The sequence below is a fragment of the Anomaloglossus baeobatrachus genome, chromosome 5 (genome assembly GCF_048569485.1).
Source record: "Anomaloglossus baeobatrachus isolate aAnoBae1 chromosome 5, aAnoBae1.hap1, whole genome shotgun sequence".
NCBI lineage: Eukaryota > Metazoa > Chordata > Amphibia > Anura > Aromobatidae > Anomaloglossus > Anomaloglossus baeobatrachus.
In genome coordinates this window covers 448795982-448817160 of record NC_134357.1, presented here as the reverse complement: position 1 = coordinate 448817160, position 21179 = coordinate 448795982, and the positions used below count along the sequence as shown (strand labels likewise).

At 44.9% G+C, this 21179-nt stretch overlaps 1 protein-coding gene across 1 annotated transcript; it reads right to left on the bottom strand.

The window, feature by feature from the left end:
• Positions 1-1200: 1200 nt before the first annotated feature.
• On the bottom strand, positions 1201-19309 carry PDYN (prodynorphin). The gene is made up of 4 exons (XM_075347807.1): positions 19202-19309; positions 18220-18338; positions 2638-2778; positions 1201-2325 (listed from the first exon to the last, which is right to left on the bottom strand). The coding sequence occupies exons 3-4, from the start codon at positions 2764-2766 to the stop codon at positions 1618-1620; spliced, it is 837 nt and encodes a 278-aa protein (XP_075203922.1). The 5' UTR covers positions 2767-2778; positions 18220-18338; positions 19202-19309; the 3' UTR covers positions 1201-1617.
• Between the last annotated feature and the right edge of the window lie 1870 nt (positions 19310-21179).

The following is a 21179-nucleotide window of genomic DNA, read 5'->3' as shown; positions in this document are numbered from 1 at the left end:
CGTCACTTCAAAGTATGAGATCTGATCTGACTGAATGAGAAGCTATAGTGGGGTCTCTACTCCACAAAAGTTTTCAGCTGGAGGTGCATTTGAGAACACACCTCTAGCTGAAAATGTGGCTGGTCCTGACTTGCCCCTCTACCTCACGAGGTCACTCACTCATCCTGTGACAATTATCATTATGCTCCTGGTATGTAATATAAAAGGTACCTGGTTTGTAACATTTACTTCTCCTTTCTAAATTCCCCCTTTAGACACAATGTGCCCACTAAGGCTAAGTTCACATTTCCGTTGTTTTGCATCAGTCACATGTGTTGCTTGACGCATGTGACTGATGCGCTGTACAACGGATGACAAAGAACAGAATTTTCTTTGTCGGACTCCGTTGTGTGCGGGTTGCAGAGCGCGAGGGGAACGGAGTTCGGGGTGGGTGGAGCCGAGCGAGGCCGTGGCGCTGAGGACGTCAGTGCCGCGGGGACTGCAGGGTTGGGGACAGGTGAGAGTGTGTGTGTGTGCGCGCACGCGCGTGCGTGTGCGCGTGTGTACACATGCTGAGTGCGGGAGGGGGTGGAGCCGAGCGGGGAAGTGTCGGGCTCCGTGCACAGCCAAGGTAAATATCGGGTAAAAGCAAAGCACTTTTTGCTTGGTTACCCGATATTTATATTGGATACCAGCATACACCGCTTAGCGCTGGCTCTCTGCACACGTAACCACTGTAAACATCGGGTAACTAACCAAAGCGCAGTGCTTGGTTACCCGATGTGTATCCTGGTTACGGGGGCAGAGAGCCAGAGAGAGCATGCGCAGCAAAATCCTACGGATTGCGCTGCTCAAAAAACGTTACAGGCTGCGTTGCTCCCGCCCGGCGGTCAGTTAAAAAACGACTGACCGCGACGCAGCGGATGCAACGCAGCATCATCAGTCGCAATCCGTCACTAATAGAAGTCTATGGGGAAAAACAGGATTCCTGCAAATTATTTTGCAGGATACCGTAATTCTTCAAGGCGACGGATTGTGACTGATGCAAAACAACGGAAGTGTGAACTTAGCCTAATTCACATCTTTTGGTGCCACATTTTCCTCAGACCATTCATGTTTCATCATCTGGGCTCAGTCTGTATTCCACAGACTTGTTACAATGGACTTACAGGGATATTGACTGATAAATTCCATTTCAGTTTGATAAATAATCACAACCACTTGCTGCAAGTATTAGTTTTATTGTTTTATTATAATTTCCAGCTGATTGGTTGCTTGTGATATTTCGGTAGCTCTTGTACTCCACACGCTACTCTATGGAGTCTTAGTTGTGTAACAATTTAATGTAAAGCGCTATGTACATCTGTGCACAGTACAAACAAGGACATACTATACATTCAGCGTAATGTGGCAAAACAAATCTTAACTTGCGTGCAGTACCTCCTGATGGCTTACAGAGAGCGGTGTGAGTTAATTTCCCATATCTAAAGAGCTACAAGATCCCTTCAGTGTAATTGCCGGTCTATGGGAAGGTTGAAATAAAGTTGAACCAAACAGAATGTAAAGTGTTTTTATAGATTTTTGGCGCGTTAACTATTCCTCCACCACTTCGCCATCTATGGTAGACACTAATGTTTCTTAAAGATTGGACAACTCCCCGGAAAAGGTGCTGGGATCTTCCTCTGACCTTGTAGTGACCTTGAACTGACGCCGAAGGAATCCCCCATATCTTTTCTGATTGTCCCACTTTAATTTGGGCCGGATCCTGCGCATAAATCCCCCATAGCGCTTCTGAAGATCCGCCACCCCCTGTTCTGTCTCCACCCCCTGTTCTGTCTCCACCTCCTCCACCCCCGGCTCTGATCCCAGCTCTGGGTTCAGTACCATTCTCCTGTCTAACTCCACCCCCTGTAAATCGTCCAGGCTCCTCTTGGGGTATTTGCGCAGGAACCCTCCGTAGCGCTTCCTCTCATCTCTTACGTTCCATGCCTGGTTCTGCTCCTCCGAGTCACTATTGACCTCCGTCTCCTGCTCAGAGTCAGGTATCTCCAGGAGGTCCCTCTCTCCATATTTGTGCAGGATACCACTGTAGGGCTTAATGACTTCTCCCTTGTAGATGCCACTCTCTCGCTTGGGGGAGTTAAAGAAGAATTTGTTTTTATCCAATTTTTTCATAAATCCTCCATAACGCTTGACTGGCACCTCTAGGAGTTCGGAGGCTGTGGGCACTCTCTCTTGCTCCCTTTTGGACATTTCAAGTACAGCTCCTACAGGAGTCAAGATCGTTTCACATCGCTCCCACTCTGTCACAGAGGCCATAGATCCTTCACATTGTAAAGAACACACCTGTGGAATGAGAAATAAATAGTTAATACTTGTGCCATTTGATGCTCGAGTCTACATGGTTACATTTTCCAAGCTTTGGTTTCCAAATTGGCAATTTTCTAGTGCCAGATGCTCAACGCCAAGTATGCAGTCTACAGGACAGCATCAATTGGCACGGTATACCCCTCACAGAAGGTGCTGAAGATTCCACGGGCACTGCTTAGAGCCAGAGTTCACTCATGCCCATGACCCAGCGGTGCACACATATGAAGGAGTGGGGCCAATTCTTGTACTAGGTTGTCAGCTTGATCCCACCATCCATAGAAAACCTACCAGAGGGTTGAAGCGGGTGTTGGTGGCTTGGATCTGTAGGGCACAGGAGAAACACCAGGACACACAGTCTGCACAAGTTGCATGTGGAGCGGAGAGACTCAGCAGCATTATCAAAACCAGCAAACCCATTGCCAAGATTTTCTGCATGGAGACAAAAAACAACCACCATTACTAATAGCAACCCTACACATATTATATTCACATATTGTGGTTGTGTCATGGTTTTTACTGTGACCTTGGCAAAATAATGCATAATAGTAGATGCTGCTGGTAGCCAAACTTTCCTCACTCTATTCCTAGCACCACTTTTACATTCTTCCCCTTGAAGGCCGCTTTACACGCTGCGACATCGCTAGCCGATGCTAGCGATGTCGAGCGTGATAGCACCCGCCCCCATCATATGGCCGATATGTGGTGATCGCTGCCGTAGCGAACATTATCGCTACGGCAGCGTCACACGCACATACCTGCGCTGCGACGTCGCTGTGACCGGCGAACTGCCTCCTTTCTAAGGGGGCGGTTTGTTTAACGTCACAGCGACTTCACTAAGCGGCCGTCCAATAGAAGCGGAGGGGCAGAGATGAGCGGGACGAACATCCCGCCCACCTCCTTCCTTCCTCATTGCTGGCGGGACGCAGGTAAGGAGATGTTCCTCGTTCCTGCAGTGTCACACGGAGCGATGTGTGCTGCCACAGAAATGACGAACAACATCGTTACTGCAGCAGCAACGATATTTGGGAAGAAGGGGGCATGTCACTGATTAGCGATTTTGAACGTTTTTGCAACGATTCAAAATCGCTAATAGTTGTCACACGCAACGACATCGCTAATTCACAAATTCCGTGACCCCAACAAGATCGCTTTAGCGATCTCGTAGCGTGTAAAGCCACCTTTAGTCTTACCTTGACCATAGATGAGCAGGTGGGATGGGCACAGGAAGGTATGAGTGAGCTGAAAGTCTTGGACTGGGAGTGCGGTGATTGGAACTGGGAGCCAGCGGCTGATTCAGTAGTTAGTACTGGTGGCACGATGCTAGACTGAGCTCAGGATGGTTAACAGCGGAGGCACCGTAGTTGATTTTGGAGTACTGTAATTTTACTGGCGGCTGACTGAGGGCACAGGGGTTAACTTTGGAGGTGATGTAGGTAACTGCAGTTGTGTTACCAATTCTAAGATCACCATGGTTAAAGAAGCATTCCCATCAAAATTGTTATCCTCTTTATATATTTTAGTCATCATATTTGCCCTGTGTACTTATAATTGTTCATTTTGCCCTTCTACCCAGTTACTTCTTCTCTTTCCCAATAGGTATATGACATCACGTGATCAAATACAGACTAGCTGAATCCTTCTAAGCTCTATGTAGAAACACGGAGTCTCTTTTCCCTGCATGAGCTATCACTGCAATAGTCCTTGGCAGAGGAAGGAGCTGAGTAACTGAGTCAGGAGTTGAAGAGGAGGATGAGTCATGCAGGGAAAAGAGACTTCCTGTTTCTACATAGAGCTTAGAATGATTCAGCTAGTCAGTTTTTAATCCCATGATGTCATAGATCTAATGACATGTGATGTGACACTTTTGTTTTTGCTCCCATTTTCATGAGCTGAACTCTAAGGTCTAAGCCTTTTTCTATGTACACGAAAGGCCCCTTTCTCTTAAATATTGTTCACACATTTGTCTGAATCTGTTTCTCCTGTGCTGAAATAATCCATCCAACTCACAGGTGTGGCATATGAAGATGCTGATTAAACAGCGTGATTATTGCACAGGTGTGCCTTAAACTGGCCACAATAAAAGCCAGTCTAAAAAATGCAGTCAGAAAACCAGTCAGTATTTGGTGTGACCCCCCCATCTGTCAGTCTGCCATCTACCCTGTAGAGTGAAAACTGGGATTCATTCACAAAGAAAACACCCCTCCATTGTGTCAGATGCTATAGAATGTGAGCATTTGCCCATTCAAGTAGGTTATTACAACGAACTGCAGTCAGGTGGAGACCCCGATGAGAACAACGAGCAGCAGAAGGTTTCTGCAATTGGAGCAGAAATTCTTTGGTTATGCAAACTGATGGCTGTAGCAGCTGTCTGGGTGGCCAGTCTTAAGGCCCCGTCACACACAGAGATAAATCTTTGGCAGATCTGTGGTTGCAGTGAAATCATGGACATATTGTTCCATTTGTACACGGCCACAAACCTGGCACTGATTGTCCACAATTTCACTGCAACCACAGATCTGCCTCAGATTTATCTCTGTGTGTGACAGGGCCTTTAGACAATCTTGGAGGTGAAGATGTTGAGGTCCTGGGCTGGGGTGGTTACACCATGTCTGCAATTGTGAGGCCGGTTGGATGTACTGCCAAATTATCTGAAACACTTTTGGAGACGGCTTTTGGTAGAGAAATGGACATTGAATTCACAGGCAACAGCTCTAGTGGACATTCCTGCCGTCAGCATGCCAATAACACACTCCCTCAAAGCTTGTTACATCTGTGGCATTGTACTGTGTGATAAAACTGCACATTTTAGAGTGGCCTTTTATTGTGGCTAGCCTAAGGCACACCTGTGCAATAATCATGGTGTCTAATCAGCATCCTGATATGCCACTCCTGTGCAGTGAATGGATTATCTCACCAAAGGAAACCAAAGCGTTTTCCCCCTTTTTCGGTATTCTGCAGTGCCATCTTGTGTCCGTAACTTCTCACTGTCCGGTACTGAAACGTTACATCACAACCTCATAATACAAGTCTATGAGAGCCAGAACAAGGCTCCCATAGACTTGTATTGAGTTGTGACCTCCTGCAGCTCTATGAAACACTGGAGTTGCTGGCAGGTCACAAATCGCTGGAGATCAACCAGAGCAGTGCTGGAAACAGGTGAAAAGAGCGGCAGGTGTGTATAAGACCGTGGGCAGGGGACTAAGATTTAAAGCGCCACTCCAGCGCTGAAATAAAATAAACACTTAAGTGGTGTTTTAAAAAAAAATGGTGTTTCAAATCTGCAGCAAAAATACATAAAAAAGAGGGAAATTCATTTAAAAAGAAATAAAAAAGTAATAACCAAAGCAGATTGTTGTATTTTGGTGCAGACACCAGCAAATATAATAATAATACAGAAGTAAAAAAATGAAGCTTTTTTTAAATGTGATAACATGGCCTCAGATAACTTGGGAGGTACATATCACTTTGCAGATATGAAGCACATATGGACAAAGTCACGCATTAGTTGCGGGGGAGGGGCAGGTCGGTACTTCCTGGTGTGATGACGGACTAGTTAGAGAGGCAAGGTTGTCATGCCAATAGTAAAGAAGAACCTTGGTGTCATTTGTATTAGTCAATATGGATGATAATAATCTCCATGGATACAGTGAGTCGTAGACAACAGTGTCATCGGGGATCACGCTCAGTTTGGACCAGATGTTTATCACTTTATTTAATATTTGCATTTGAAAATGGATGAATTAAATCTTTTGGACAGAATATCTTTAGTGATGAGTGGGCAATACCATCCTCTGGTGGTCGGTACTCCTAACAAAGAGTTAATGCTCAGATAGGTGCGACTCGAGTATAATGGAAGTCAATGGGGAACTTGAGCATTTTACCGGAAGACTGTCCCATTGACTTCCATTATACTCAGGTACTCAAGTTGCGCCCATCCGAGCAACCAACTGCTTGTTACAAGTACCGAGCACCCAAGCATGGAAGTGCTCGCTCATCACAAGGACAGAATATTACAGTGGCAGTAAGTCAATAGAGGGTATAAAAATAAAATCATGCGGTTTATAATTGCATTATATCTTTTGCATTGTTTAATCTCATTGCCTGTGTTGTATTTACTCCATAAATCTTATTATTCAATTTTTTTATACCCTCTATTGACTTACTGCCACATAACATTTAAGGTGAGGCTCTACAGCCAGGTGTTGGGTGGTTTGGGATTATATTATTTATCTGCAGACACTACCTTGTTTATATATTTATTGTGCATTCTATTATCAGTGCTGTAATACTTCATTGGGGATAAGTACAGGATACCACCCCTTATTTCATCCATTCTTTTTCTCTTGTCAATCATGTTTTTAACCTTTGTTTTTGTAAGCCTCATTTGTTAATTAATTGTTTTGCATATTTTTTGTTAGCACCCCTCCCTTTATTTCTATTTATTACCGTGTGCTCACTACTTATTTCTTAAATCGTTGCAAGGAGAAGTGTGTGTGGGAAATAATATACAGCGGGTCAGTGTGTGTGGGGGGATATTATACAGAGGGGCAGTGTGTGTGTGGGGATATTATTCAGAAGGCAGTGTGTGTGTGCGATGATATTATACAGAGGGGCAGTCTGTGTAGGGGATATTATACAGACCGGTAGTGTGTGTGGAGGGATATTATACAGAGAGGCAGTGTCTGTGTGGGGATATTATTCAGAGGGGCAGTGTGTGTAGGGGGATATTATACAGAGGGCCAGTGTGTGTTCGGGATATTATATAGAGGGTAAGTGTGTGGGGATATTATACAAAGGGGCAGTGTGAGAGATATTATACAGAGGGGCAGTGTGTGTAGTGGATATTATACAGAGGGGCAGTGTGTGTGGGAGAGATATTATACAGAGGGGGCAGTGTGTGGGGGATATTATAAAAACGAGTAGTGTGTGTGGGGATATTATACAGAGGGGCAGTATGAGAGAGATATTATGGAGAGGGGTGGTATAGAGGGTGTATTATAGAGCGAGGCGGTGTCGGGGGTGTATTATTTATTTTCTGAGGTAAATACTTAAGTTATTGGAACAACTTCAAGGGTGCTAACACTTTTGGTCATGACAGTATACAGACAGCAGCCTCTAATAAATATTTATTTATATTATATATATGATATTTTCATCCAGCAGATGGTGTTTGAAGGGAACTGTTAATGTGCGATTGGTGAGCATGTAGTGCAAAAGTGGAGTTTTTCCGAGATTGGGGTTAAAATTGTGGAAGATTTGAGGGTGTAGGCGGAAATGGGGTGGAGCCTGGATAGACTCTCAAGGAAGCCCGAAAATTTTGCCAGTATGCAGATCTGAAATACCTCCCTCCTTTCCAATGATTATCGGTAGAAATCCTTATGGGACATGTGCAATACTATAAGTTAAGAACACAATATCATGTGTGACCTTTCCCAACTTTCTAACCTTCTTTATGTCACGAAGGGTGAGATGTCAGATTCTACCACCTCTACTGGATACATGTGGTAGTACAGCTACATGTACCCAGCCATGAAAGTTCCTACTCCTACGTGGGATCTGGGCAGTTGTAGTACTCTAGGTATAATTCTCAGTGCACATTTCAGGCCATTTTAACATTGTAGAATATGGTTAATTGTGCTGCTTGAGTTACTGCAACGCAAAAAACCTCTTTATTACTGCCATATTGGAAATTATGCCTGATGAAGAGGCCTAAGTCAGACATTAAAATAGTATCAAGCACTGAGGACCCTAAATTTTGATTATTTTGCAAGAAAATTCTACTGCCACTGTCAGGGTTGGGAATTTTGGGGAAACCTCAAATGGGGTTTCTCAGGGTCACAGAGTCGGATTTCAAATCAATCTGCGCAGATATAATTAATTCTGACAAAACTGATCACGCCGAGACGTATTCACTGCTTGAGCAGAAGCTAGCGTCTGGCTCATGTATTAAGAATCATGATTATACAATACAACATTTGACCTTGGAGCAAGAACAAGGAGTCAACATCCCACATCCCACATCCCAGCTAGTGTGAACCAACAGATTATGAATTCTCTCAGTATGTTATGAATACTTTTGTTCATTGTTCATTTTGGCTTAAACATCTTTGTTAACACATTCCTGATCACACATCTTAAAGTTATAATGGTGTCTATGCGATTGTCATACAGACATACAGATAATTATGCAGCAACATCTATGCTTTGATTATATACACACACAGATCATCTTATTACTTCCAGACAAACTGCCTACAGCCTGGGTGGCCCTCCCCTCACACCTATAGTGGGCATAAGAGGTACTGTAGCTTTATACAACTACAATGATTGAGCGCAGACAGTGCTACTACTCCTACTGGACAAAAGTGATACTGCACATACATTTAACAATTCTAAACAAAATGCCCTTTCCTTCAAAAAAATACATTCTTCATTGTAATCTGCAGATTTACAATGAAATTCATTTACTATTCCCATATTCCAGGTATTAAAAACAGAAATATACAGAACAAACACATTGTAAGGTCTCTGTGCTCCGGAAGCAGCTATGTATCACACAATGGTATGAGCTCACATTTGTCCTTGAGAGAGAGAAAAATAAAAAATACCAGACGGATGGCGATGAAGGGAGGAGGATAGCGCAATACAAAAAGGCGGCAATGAATGGAGCGGCCAGAGTCAAGTATTGCAAGACTTCGGTATTATAATGGACCCATCCCTTTGTTATCCCGTGTCCCCTCGCATGAGCCCCTTATACCCAGCCTGTAACATTGTACAGATTACATATACCCCTGTTTATCCCCTTGTTTTGTTTATGGGACTTGGATTAAGAATACAAGTATTCAAAAGAGCCATATTGTGGCCGTGTGAGCCCTAAGGATTAATGCAAGATAGAAACGTGCACACATCCATCACATGTGAATATAGACTATTGGTGGAAGATGGATTCTGGATCCTTAGAATCGTTTTCCACGTGTTTTAAGGATGACCTGAAAATCCGGAATATTTTATAATCCGGCAGCCATCACGATCCACTGAAGGCAGTTTATTCTGTCTATATGTATTCTTTTGTGTATATAGACCCTTTGTATCACCTACGGTCTGTATCCCACTCCCTGACCATTGTCTGCCCCCTTGCGCTCATTATAGACCCCCTATCCCATAATCTTTTCCCATTATGTTCTATTTGTCTTTATTGATGGAAATAAATGAATCGGAAAATGAAACAGACCCAAGCAAGAGGTCACGGTCAGTGGAGGGATGTGACCTGGAGATTACCCTCTGGTTTTAATGGTGATCAAAAATCAGAAATGGATCAGGGGTGGGATGTGGGATAATGTTGCTGTTCAGGGACATGTTCACATGTGGAGGATACGCTGGGAACCCTCCTTCTGGATCCTCAATGTGGATAATAGAATCTGCAGCAGAAATGTGTTTTTTTTTTTGAAGGACTCATCCACATGACAGCCTACATTACTGATATCAGCTGGATAATGGCTGAGGAGCCCAGGCGATCACATAATATAAAGGGAACGGTGCACCCTTCAATTTGGGAAACTTTGCTACCAACTCTTGTCCATAAACTTTTTAAAAGCAAATCACACTTCCCAATGTATTTTATCTCAATCTGATGTGTAAATGAATGCAAACTATTGCTCCCTGTTATCAGCCACTTCAGATTTGGATAAATCTGAGTAAAGGAGAATATGATTCACTTATCTATGAAATCAGTCAATGCAGAAAATAGATCCATCCATAGGTGTAGTGCACAACTCCCAACTTTAGAGAAACAGAAAGGCCCTGTTCACACACTGCGGTTTTTGAAGCAGTTTTTTTAAATCTGCATGTGTGACGCCCTGGACTAGCCAGGTAGTCACATACATACCAACATAAACACCCCCACCCTAGGCAGATACATCAGCCAAACAAAAAACCCTTGTTGCCTCCCTCCAGAGTCTGATGTCCACACCAGGTGGGGCGGAGCCAGGTGGTTGGACCCACCTACCGAGGAGTTCACAGGCCTGGAGGCGGGAAAAGTGTCAGATTAGTTCAGGAGGTGAAAGTGAGAGGAGTGAACACTTGGGTGTCTGGTTGGAGCCCAGACACTAACAGCGAGGTTGGCAGACGGTGGTGGCCGTCTGCAGGAGTTAGTGGAACTCCACAGAGCCGTAAGGACCGGGGTCGGGCGACGGCCCGCCGGTACCGGACCGGTGAACTGAGTGACGCTAAGCACACAGGCAGGGCCATCGGACCCCAACCAGGCTTGGAGCCGCCGTCAATAGTCAAATCCGAATGTGACAGGAACCCCCGGGGTTCCCTAACAACCAAGTCCCGATTGAAGGCAACCGTCCACCCAGAGAGGATATACAGCCACCGCCACAGGCTAGAGATCCAAGGGCCAGGGCCTGCGGGCAAAACGGGCTCCTACGGCAACTATACGCCGGGGAGCGGACTACCGGTGGGCAACCACAGGAGTCAAGAACATTTTCAAAGGTGCAGGGAAAGACAGCCACCATCAGCCGTCCGGGGAGAGCACAACAACAACACTGGAGCCGGCTGCGGGACCCGTCCATCCAGCCGTTTGGTTTACCAGAGACTCTGTCATTGTCTATCTGAGTGAGTACACCAGAGCCATCCGGCACCGCGCTGCCCCTGCACCCTGCACCCCAGCCATCCGGCCTCCCCGTTACACCACCGGGCCCCGGGATCACCAACCCCTGCCCACGGAGGGGACAACATCTCAGCTGCACCCTACCATCTCTCCCGGGATCCCAGTTACCAGCAGCGGTGGTGCCATCATCACCACGACCCGTTGGTGGCATCACGAACAATATCCCTAACCAAACCATCCCCCTTTTTCACTCACGGGTGAGGAGCGCTGCTCGAGTCCCCGGGTCCGGTCCACCGCTCGAGCCACCGAGCAGCAGCAGCAGAAGTCCCGGACCCGAGCGTGGCGAGCGCGTCCCCTCTGCCCATGACACATGCCTCTCCTGAAGCCAGCAAAGTCTATGGGATTTTAGATTTGCTGTGCACGTGGTGCGGTTTTATTCCGCGCGGTTTTGGTGCAGATTTTGATGCAGAAAAAATGTGCAGCATCTTGGTCAGGTTTAGCAGCGTTTTTTTCACCCATTGACTTCAATTCATTTACTTTCTTGATGGCCCAAAAAAACGTACCAAAACCGCAACCGGTTTTGAAGCCTTTTTTTGCCACAGCGTGCAGATCTGGTGCAAAAAAATTCTGCACCGAATCTGCAGCGTGTGCACATAGCAAATTTTGACCACACTCCCAGCCCCTCCCAATTACCATTTCTTCCTATCCTGGCAGGCGGTGGCAGTGAGGGACATTCAGCAGCTGCCCGAGACTGCAGGGTGGGGACACAAATCCGGGCCTGACCTGCTGTATCCAGGACGGTTGGGACTAGAGATGAGCGGATCCATTCACGGGACTCCGGTCTAGCGCCCAGGTCAGTAGTGCATGGCGGCTGGATAGGGGCGTAGCTTTTGATTAGGGCTGGTGAGACGTCATCTGTAATTGGTACCTGCGGATTTATTTTTTGTTCATACATTCATAGTCGCAGCAACCAGAACTTTCTAATCTTCATGTAAACTTTGCTATATGACGTTGCTTTTGTGTCCGTAAAGCCATGTTCACACTTTGCATAAATCCTGTGTTTTTTATTTTCTGCATCAAATTACACAATAACCTCCTTTGATTATTGCATCTTTGCTGCATTTTTATGCCTTTTCCCCCTTATTTGATGCGTTTTGAGTGCAGATGTGAAGCTGTATTTTTAAGTGTTTTTTTTCTATAGTACATTTAAAAAAAGTAACTGCAGTTTTTACATGCATTTTTTAGGCTCCACGTAGAAGCCTCTAGAGCAGGGGTCGGAAACCTTTTTGGCTTATAGAGCCATGAACGCCACATTTTAAAATGTAATTCCGTGAAATCCACACTCACCAGGGGGAGCGGCATTGGTGGAGCGGCTCAGAAGGTCCCAGGAGGCAGGGTAGGCGATGCTGTGGGCATGGAGGAGGGGGTGTCGCGGCTCAAGAGGGTCAGTGTTCGGAGGGTCGGCGATACTGTTGCGGGCTCGTGGGGTGTCACAGCGGTGGGTGCCATTGATCTGCCGGCGGGCTGCTTTTAATCTCCCGCAGGTGACTAGATCGTCCTCAAGAAAATGGCCACAGCGCGTGCGCAGATCGATGTGATGGACCTCAAGAAAATGGCCGTGGAGTCCTATCTGCGCACGCGCCATTTTCTTGAAGTCGATCTCGTCAACTGCGGGAGATTCAAAGCAGCCCATAGATCAATAGCGCCCGCCGCCACAACAGCTCACGAGCCAACAGTATTGCCGACCCTGCGCCACCACTGCCGCCCCGGTAAGTCATATGCGGTTTGTAAGACTGACCCCCATTCCCCCCCCCCCCAGTTTTGTTGGAAGCAAAGTGCGTCTTACAAACCGGAAGATTTGTCTGAGAGCCAGATGCGCCATCAAAGAGCCACATCTGGCTCACCAGCCATAGGTTCCCGACCCCTGATCTACAGAGAAAAAAGCACCAAAACCACAGAGTTCAGCGGCGTCTTTAGAAGCACAGTGGGCGCAGTTTTCATTAAATCACATCCAATTTGCTTAGAGCGGTAAACACAGCAGAATTTCTGTGGAAAAAAAGCAAAAAAAAAAAAAAGCTACATGTAAACACGGCTAAATGTCCAACAAAGTGGATGTGATTTCATGAAACCTCTGCTCAGATGCGGCTAAAGACCCTGCAGAACTGTGAGATTTTGTTGCTTTTTTCCTCTCAATAGGCTTCTATGTGGAGTCTGAAAAAAATGCAGGTAGAAAAATGCTATTTTTAAGCGCAGAATCAACGCTTTTCTAAACTGTTAGAAAAGCATTAAAAACGCGGATTCACATCTGCACCAAAAATGCATCAAATAAGGGGGAAAACGCATAAAAGAAATGCAGCAAACTAATCAGAGAAGACAGTTATTGCGTTGTGTGGTGCAAACAGCTGCAGAAAAAAGCAGTAGAAAAACGCAGCATTTATGCTATGTGAACACAGCATTAGTGATACATTTTTATTAATTTTTTTTATAGGTTTAATAGAGAAAAATAATCACAGCATGTTATTCTGCCATTTTCCAATTTCCATAAAAAAATTGACTTGTGTTGTGCGGGTCGTTATGATTACAGGGAAACAAAAATGTCCATGATGGGTTTTTTTTCCTTAAAGCGAGTTAAAATGTCATTATTTTAATAGTTTGGTTTTTTTTGTAATTTTATAAGAAAAAAAAATTCTCTTTTATTCTCCCTCTAGAATACAGGAACATAGAAACACACTGGTATGTACAGTGTATCTCCATGTACCAGTATAACCTGCCTATGGAGTCAGAGGCTGCAATGCAGCTTCAAGTATACAAACTTCTCAGCAGAGCCTGTGGGTCATAGGTTTAGCTCCTGCCTGCATCTGTGGAGTTTGTCGGTTTAAGTCCCAGGGACACTCACAAAAGAAGAGAAAACTAAATTTTTACAATTAGAAAAAAATATATATTTTTTGTATTTTTTTTTTAGTAATTTTATAGGAAGAAAACAATCTGAGTATTTCTTCACCAATAAAATACAGGTATATAGAAATACACTACTGTGTACACTTGTATCTCTATGTACCTGTAGAATCTGCTTCTGGGTTCCCTGCCTGCAATACAGATCAAGTATACCAAATTCTACTATCTCTCTAGGCTGTGGCTCATAGAGCTACTGCCTGCGGACAATCTATCAGTTTGCAAGTTTGATTCTTGGGGAGAGCAGAGAAGAGATTTAATTATGTGCAGAGAGATGGCAGCCCCACTTGCCAAGGAGGAGGACCTACAGAGCTGGCGAGGAGAGTGAGACGAAGTCGGGACAAATACCCTGATGTGCCGGGACATCTGGACTAAAGCGGGCTTTACACACTGCGATATCGGTCCCGATATCGCTAGTGTGGGTACCCGCCCCCATCTGTTGCGCGACATGGGCAAATCGCTGCCCGTGCCGCACAACATCGTCCAGACCCGTCACACATACTTACCTGCCCGGCGACGTCGCTGTGACCGGCGAACCGCCTCCTTTCTAAGGGGGCGGTCTGTGCGGCGTCACAGCGACGTCACTGAGCGGCCTGCCCAATAGCAGCGTAGGGGCGGAGCTGAGCGGGACGTAACATCCCGCCCACCTCCTTCCTTCCGCATTGTGGCCGGGAGGCAGGTAAGGAGAGCTTCCTCGTTCCTGCGGTGTCACACTGAGCGATGTGTGCTGCCGCAGGAACGAGGAACAACCTCGTTACTGTTGCAGTAACGATTTTTGAGAATGGACCCCCATGTCACCGATGAGCGATTTTGCACGTTTTTGCAACGATGCAAAATCGCTCATCGGTGTCACACGCAACGGCATCGCTAATGCGGCCGGATGTGCGTCACCAATTCCGTGACCCCAACGAGTTCGCATTAGCGATGTCGTAGCGTGTAAAGCCCCCTTAAGTCCTCAAATTAGGATAGTCCCACTGGATCTGGGATGGCTGTGAGGTAGAATAGTGTACATCACTAAATATCCCATGATCGTCCTATTGCAAAATATATATAGTAACCTAAAGTCTTATTCTACAGTGAATAACCCCATGAATGACAACACATAACGACATCATCTATAAATCTGCCATAAACTGATCACTAACATTACAGCACAGTGACCGCTATGATCATTACAAGAAGAGAACCCGTCATCAGATTCATCATCTCCGTGTTATGGGCAGCATGGATCAGACAAAGGCTGCAAGGTTGAAAACATGCTTAGAAAAGTCAAATACAGTCTAATACAGAAGGGAGCAAAGGGTTAACCGTGCTGCCGTGGAGAAAATCAAGAGATGAATCCAAGGGTTAATCTTCGTGATTTTTATTTTTCTACACGTTTGAGAGTCTTGACTGACTCCTTCATCAGGAATAAAAAACACAGTCAGAAACTATGTGTTGGTGGCTTCTTCCCGCTCTAGTTGACCGGTAGGTCTCTCCCTATATGTGTATGTGAAGAGACCTGCGAGTCACAGGATCAGGGCAGGGAGATGCTACCTCAGATTTGCTTTGAATTAATCATCTCAGACACATTCATCAAAGCGACTACTACAGAATTTTGGTATAAATGGCTTTGAAATGTTGTCAAACTTTACGACTTTTGGCATTTTCACATGTTTCACCCAGCTCTGCCAAAGTGGGCAAAGCCGATGTGGTACAAGTGCGTGACATTACTTACACCAGAAATCTTACTCCAGTCCCTGACTGGAGTAAGATTTGTTGCAAGGTGCATGCAGGCACATGCCATTTTACAGGTGCACCTGATTTATTAAGAGACGTGCGGCGTGAACATTGTACGTCTTAATGAATCTGGCAGTTTTTCTAAGTTTGTTTTCCCTGAAACCCCACAACATTTCATAGCATAACATACCGGCTACAACCACACAGCCAGTGTCTGATCCATTGTGTGTGATGTACTAGGAGGCATTAATCTCATGATCGATTTCCTTGAACTTCACACTACTGCGCCAAATAATATCTTCTATTCATCCTGGTAGTATCCTTTTACATTCCCAATCAGCATTTATATTGAGAATATATACTGTATATATCTAATATATAAAGCTGAATGTGTGTATGTATGTATGTATGTATGTATGTATGTATGTATGTGTGTGTGTGTGTGTGTGTGTGTGTGTATGTATGTATGTATGTGTGCATGTCCGGGATTGACATCTGCACCGTCGCAGCTACAGCCACAAAATTTTGCACAATCACACGTCTGGACCCTGAGAGCGTCATAGGCTAAGTTGTGAGGTGAAATTTTAACCCCGCGCGTTCCAATTTACCAATTTTGCCCCTATCTACATAATGGGGAAAAAGTGAAACGAAAAGTGTATCCACACCGTCGCATTTACAATCATCAAATTTTGCACAGACACCTCATGTGACCCAGGGAACGTCATAGACTATGTTTTGACAGGAAAATTTAACCCCGCACTTTACAGTTACTCTCCAAAAAACATGCTTCCATTAAAGTAAATGGAGCCTGGAACTACAGGTTATTAGTAGGAGCTGTGATTGGTTGCTATAGGAACAAAAGACATTCATAGTATAAGAAGCTTATCTGTGAGGTAAGAAGATGTCGGTGGGGAAACGGATAGAGAGAGACAGACAGAGACAGACAGACAGAGAGACAGACAGAGACAGACAGGGAAAGAGACAGACAGAGACAGACGGGGAAAGAGACAGACAGATACAGACGGGGAAAGAGACAGACAGAGACAGACGGGGAAAGAGACAGACAGAGACAGACCTAGAAAGAGACAGACAGACAGACGGGGAAAGAGACAGACGGGGAAAGAGACAGACGGGGAAAGAGACAGACGGGGAAAGAAACAGACGGGGAAAGAGACAGACAGAGACAGACGGGGAAAGAGACAGACAGAGACAGACTGGGAAAGAGACAGACAGAGACAGACCTAGAAAGAGACAGATGGGGAAAGAAACAGAGAGATAGAGACAGACAAAAAAAAGAGACAGAGACAGGCAGACGTGGAAAGAGACAGACCTGGAAAGAGGCAGACGGAGCACATTACTTGGCCAATTTAGTTAATTCTGTGTGGAATATCTGTGGTGTTGAAATATATGTTGTGAAATGCTTCTATTAGCTTAGTTTTTGCCTTTTAATAATTACATTTCTATCTATTTGTTTTGTGGTTTTTGTGTGCAGAATACATTTTTGTTAATACATTCTATTTTGTTAACAGTTATTAACCCGGGCGAAGCCTGGTAGTACAGCTTTTATATATATATATATATATATATATATATATATATATATAGTCTCTTGGCACCAAATTTTCCCATGTTCAATATAGTACTGAGAGATGCTGGCCCTTTAAATCACTACTATGAAGCTACAGAGTGCGCTGACCTTGTACGCAGGCTGTCACGGGGTAGATTTCGGTGGCGGTGTTGCGTTGCGGTGTAGTACGCAGATCTTTGTCCACCATTTACAGTGTGCTTTATATTATCATTCTCCTTTCTCATTATTCATTTCCTATGTGACTGAATGAAGATTCAGGTCATTAGCCGTGTCCCTCCTGGGGATTGTAATGGGGTGAAAAATTGCTTTAAATGAAGTTAATAACTCACATCTCCCTGTCCTCTGTGACCCGGTGTCAGTCACGTCATGGCCGGGCAGGGGGAGCGGCGTGTTATCAAACTTACAGCAATGGGTGGAGGTGCCAGGACATGGTGCTTATAAAGGGGGCATAGAATGGGTAAATGCAATTCTGGAGTACCCCTTATGTCAGATCGGTCATCTGATATATTTGGCTCGGCTGCACCAGATAATGGCACAATTGAAACGGACATGTACAGAATTGGATATTTTCAAATCCAGTTTCTTAAAGGGATACTAACCGTACATATAGTAGCTCTGGAGCATTATAAGAGGTGCTTAGCACTGGGGATATGTCATGTAAAGTAGTTGTCATGGGGTCAGGCAGATTCATGCACCTCATCCTATTAGTACAGTCACAAACTCTATCTCGCTCCAAATGGCTGATAACAGAGAGCAGAAGGCTGTATTTACCTGTCCTACAGTTTGCCTCACTTCAGATTGAAATGACTGATAACAGGGAGCAATAAATTGCATTAAACTGCACATCAAATAATGCCAGGGTTAGTGTTTCTGTAGAAATGACAGTAATGTGTCACATTGTGTCACCCCCCCCCCAACCTTCTTATAATACAGGTGGCATGTACCACCCTACAGTATATGTCAGCTAGATCCTAAAACAATTCAATAAAAAAAAATGTACCTCTGAAACAGGAATCTCGTCCGCTCCTCAAGTTCTTTTTTGCTTGCTGCAGGTTTTGGGGAGCAGGGTCGTCCTCCAGGATATTGATTGTCCTGCGTCTCTTTTTGGGGATCCAGCCCCTAAAGCAGAAATGACGTGGAAGTCAGCGATCTGTATACCGATCATGGTGTAAGAATACATTGGGCTTTGTGGGGTTAAAAACTGTCGGACATGATTTGAGGACACTATAGAGTTCTGTGTCATGGATCGTGGGGATATTCGGTCAGTACAGATTCTGTAATGACCTGTGACCCCGTATTATACTGCACTGTGTCTGGTAAGTTTGGGGTTCAGTAGGGTAAAGAGTTTAGAGATATTGGGGTGATCGATTCTTTGCGGTACAGACTGTGACAAATCATTGTGCCATGTACTATAGATGTGTCTGGTAAACTAGGGTGCAATTAAGTCATGTGGTTACATATAAATAGTGGGGTGCATTACGGGGTTATCTACAGACTGTGTGATGTGATGATGTCCGGCTGTGACAGCTACAATATAGGGGTCCTATAAAACATGCATGGACTATAGCTCTTAAATTTAAATTACAATTATGAAATAAACCATGGGGCTGAATATCGGGGTGCAGTATATAATATGATGCCACATTTTCTAGAGAATCTCAGATAAATCAGGGGTTCGCTGAAGTATAAAATATTTTCCGGGGGGGCTAAATAATGCATTTTGGTATTTTCATTCTGTGTTATGACATTCTGGCGTACTGTGGGGTGTAAAGTATGTGATCTACATGGAATATCTGGGTACTCGGGGCTGAAGGATCACTACCTTGTTCTGTAATTATGGGGTGCAGATGATAGATGTGGCACTAGAATGATGTTTTACCTCTTCGGAGTGCGTGTTCTTTTAGGGTGTCAGACTATGTGATGAGTTAGGGGTCCTGTATGAAATTTGCGTGGATTTCCAGGTGTAGTGTCCTCCTGGTTACCTGTTTAGAAGACGATGCAGACTATCAGGAGTTGGGAGCTGTGGTCCAGGCAGGTGATAACTCCACAGTCAGTTCCAGGTTCTCCTGCCGTCCCTATGAGAGCATGCGACTCTTCACAACTACTTATGTGAGGGGAGGTGCGCAGGGAGGGGCTGCCATCATGTCCCCCCACTCCTCCTACCATTAGGATTCATTGTAAACCTGCGATCCATGTGCTGGGAATGGCACAGCTCCTTCTTGTCATCATCATCCTCTGTCTGGAGAAAAAAAAACTGATTTCATTGTAACTAGTCATGTTGTATTACCGAAACCTGCACCAAAGAGCTAACAATCCAAATATTGGAAAGAGTTGTCAGTCCCTAGACTCTTCATACATACACACTATATATCTATATATATATATATATATATATATATATATATATATATATATATATATATATTCTCATACAAAATATAGACTATATACAGTATGTATTATATATGTCCACCATATACAGTATCTAATAAACATCATATAGACTATATATAGTATGTACTACATACAGCGTACACTAAATTCAGTATACATTATAAACATTATGTACTATATGTACATTATATACTATATGAGCTATGCAATGCATGTAATTTATCAAGGATATATTAAACACACAGCATGTACTATATACTGCATATCTTAAATAGACTATACATATCATGTACTATATATATAGAATATACTATATAAAGTATGCAATATACACCATATACAGTACACACTATATAACATATACACAGCATGTACCATATATAAAATGTTCTATACACCATATTCATCATACCCAATATATAGAGTATACAATATACACAGCATGTTCTATACTCTATGCACAGCATACACATGTGCTATACACAGGATGCACTATATAGAGAATACACAATGTATATGTACTATACATAGTATACACAGCATCTATATATATATAATTGCCTTATTCTGTCTGTCTGTCTTGCTCCAAAATTGTGTCACGTGACAGTGAGTGTCATAAAAGTGACAACTGTCGGATTGGCCGCTGGGCTCGGCCTGCCCCCCCCCCCCCACGGATTGGCCGCTCGCCTCGGCTTGGCCCCGCCCCCCGCATGGATTAGCTGCTCTGGGCTCGGCCTGGCTCCGCCCCCCCACGGATTGGCCGCTTGCCTTGGCCTGGCCCCGCCCCCACATGGATTAGCCGATCGCCCGCTCCAGCGTACACCGGCTCCCGGTACACATGTGCAGGGAGCCGGCATACGCTGCGGTCAATAATGAAGTGTCATGCAGCGGTGAAAGAGTTAAAGACACTGCAAGACACTTCATTATAGGCAGTGGGCACCCCCAGAAGAGAGAAGACAGAAGAAAGAAGACCCCGCAGTCATACTCACCAGACGCCGACCGGGAGCAGGTGAGCGCATCAAGGTCCTGCAGCGGCGGAACACACACACACACATAAGAACAGACACACACACATCAGATCACACTCACTCTCACACACACCTCACACACACATCAAATCGCATCCACACACAATATCATCCAGTGATATTGCTTACTTCTCGGCGGCGATACTGTGCGTGCAGTGACCTTCCAGGACCTGTCGGAGGATCACATGGCTGGAAGCATGTGGTATCTCCGGATGTTGTGTGTGTGAGCGCGTATGTGCAATATCGTCAGTGTGTGTGTGCGTGTATGCGATCGGGTGTGTGCGTGTATGCGATCGGGTGTGTGCGTGTGTGGCACCCCTGAGGCTTCCGTCGCCACAGGAACATTGCACCCCATCCAGCGGTGTGATGTCCCATTCTGGGTAAGGAAAAGAGTGAACGCCGGTACTCAGGCAAATCTACACTACACCCATTGTTAGGTACACACTGGGACCAGGGACAGTGGCAGCAACCCTCCCATGCTGCATGCTGGGAGGGGCCGTAAGACCCATCCCTGCTCCTATAGGGTAGATCATAGCAA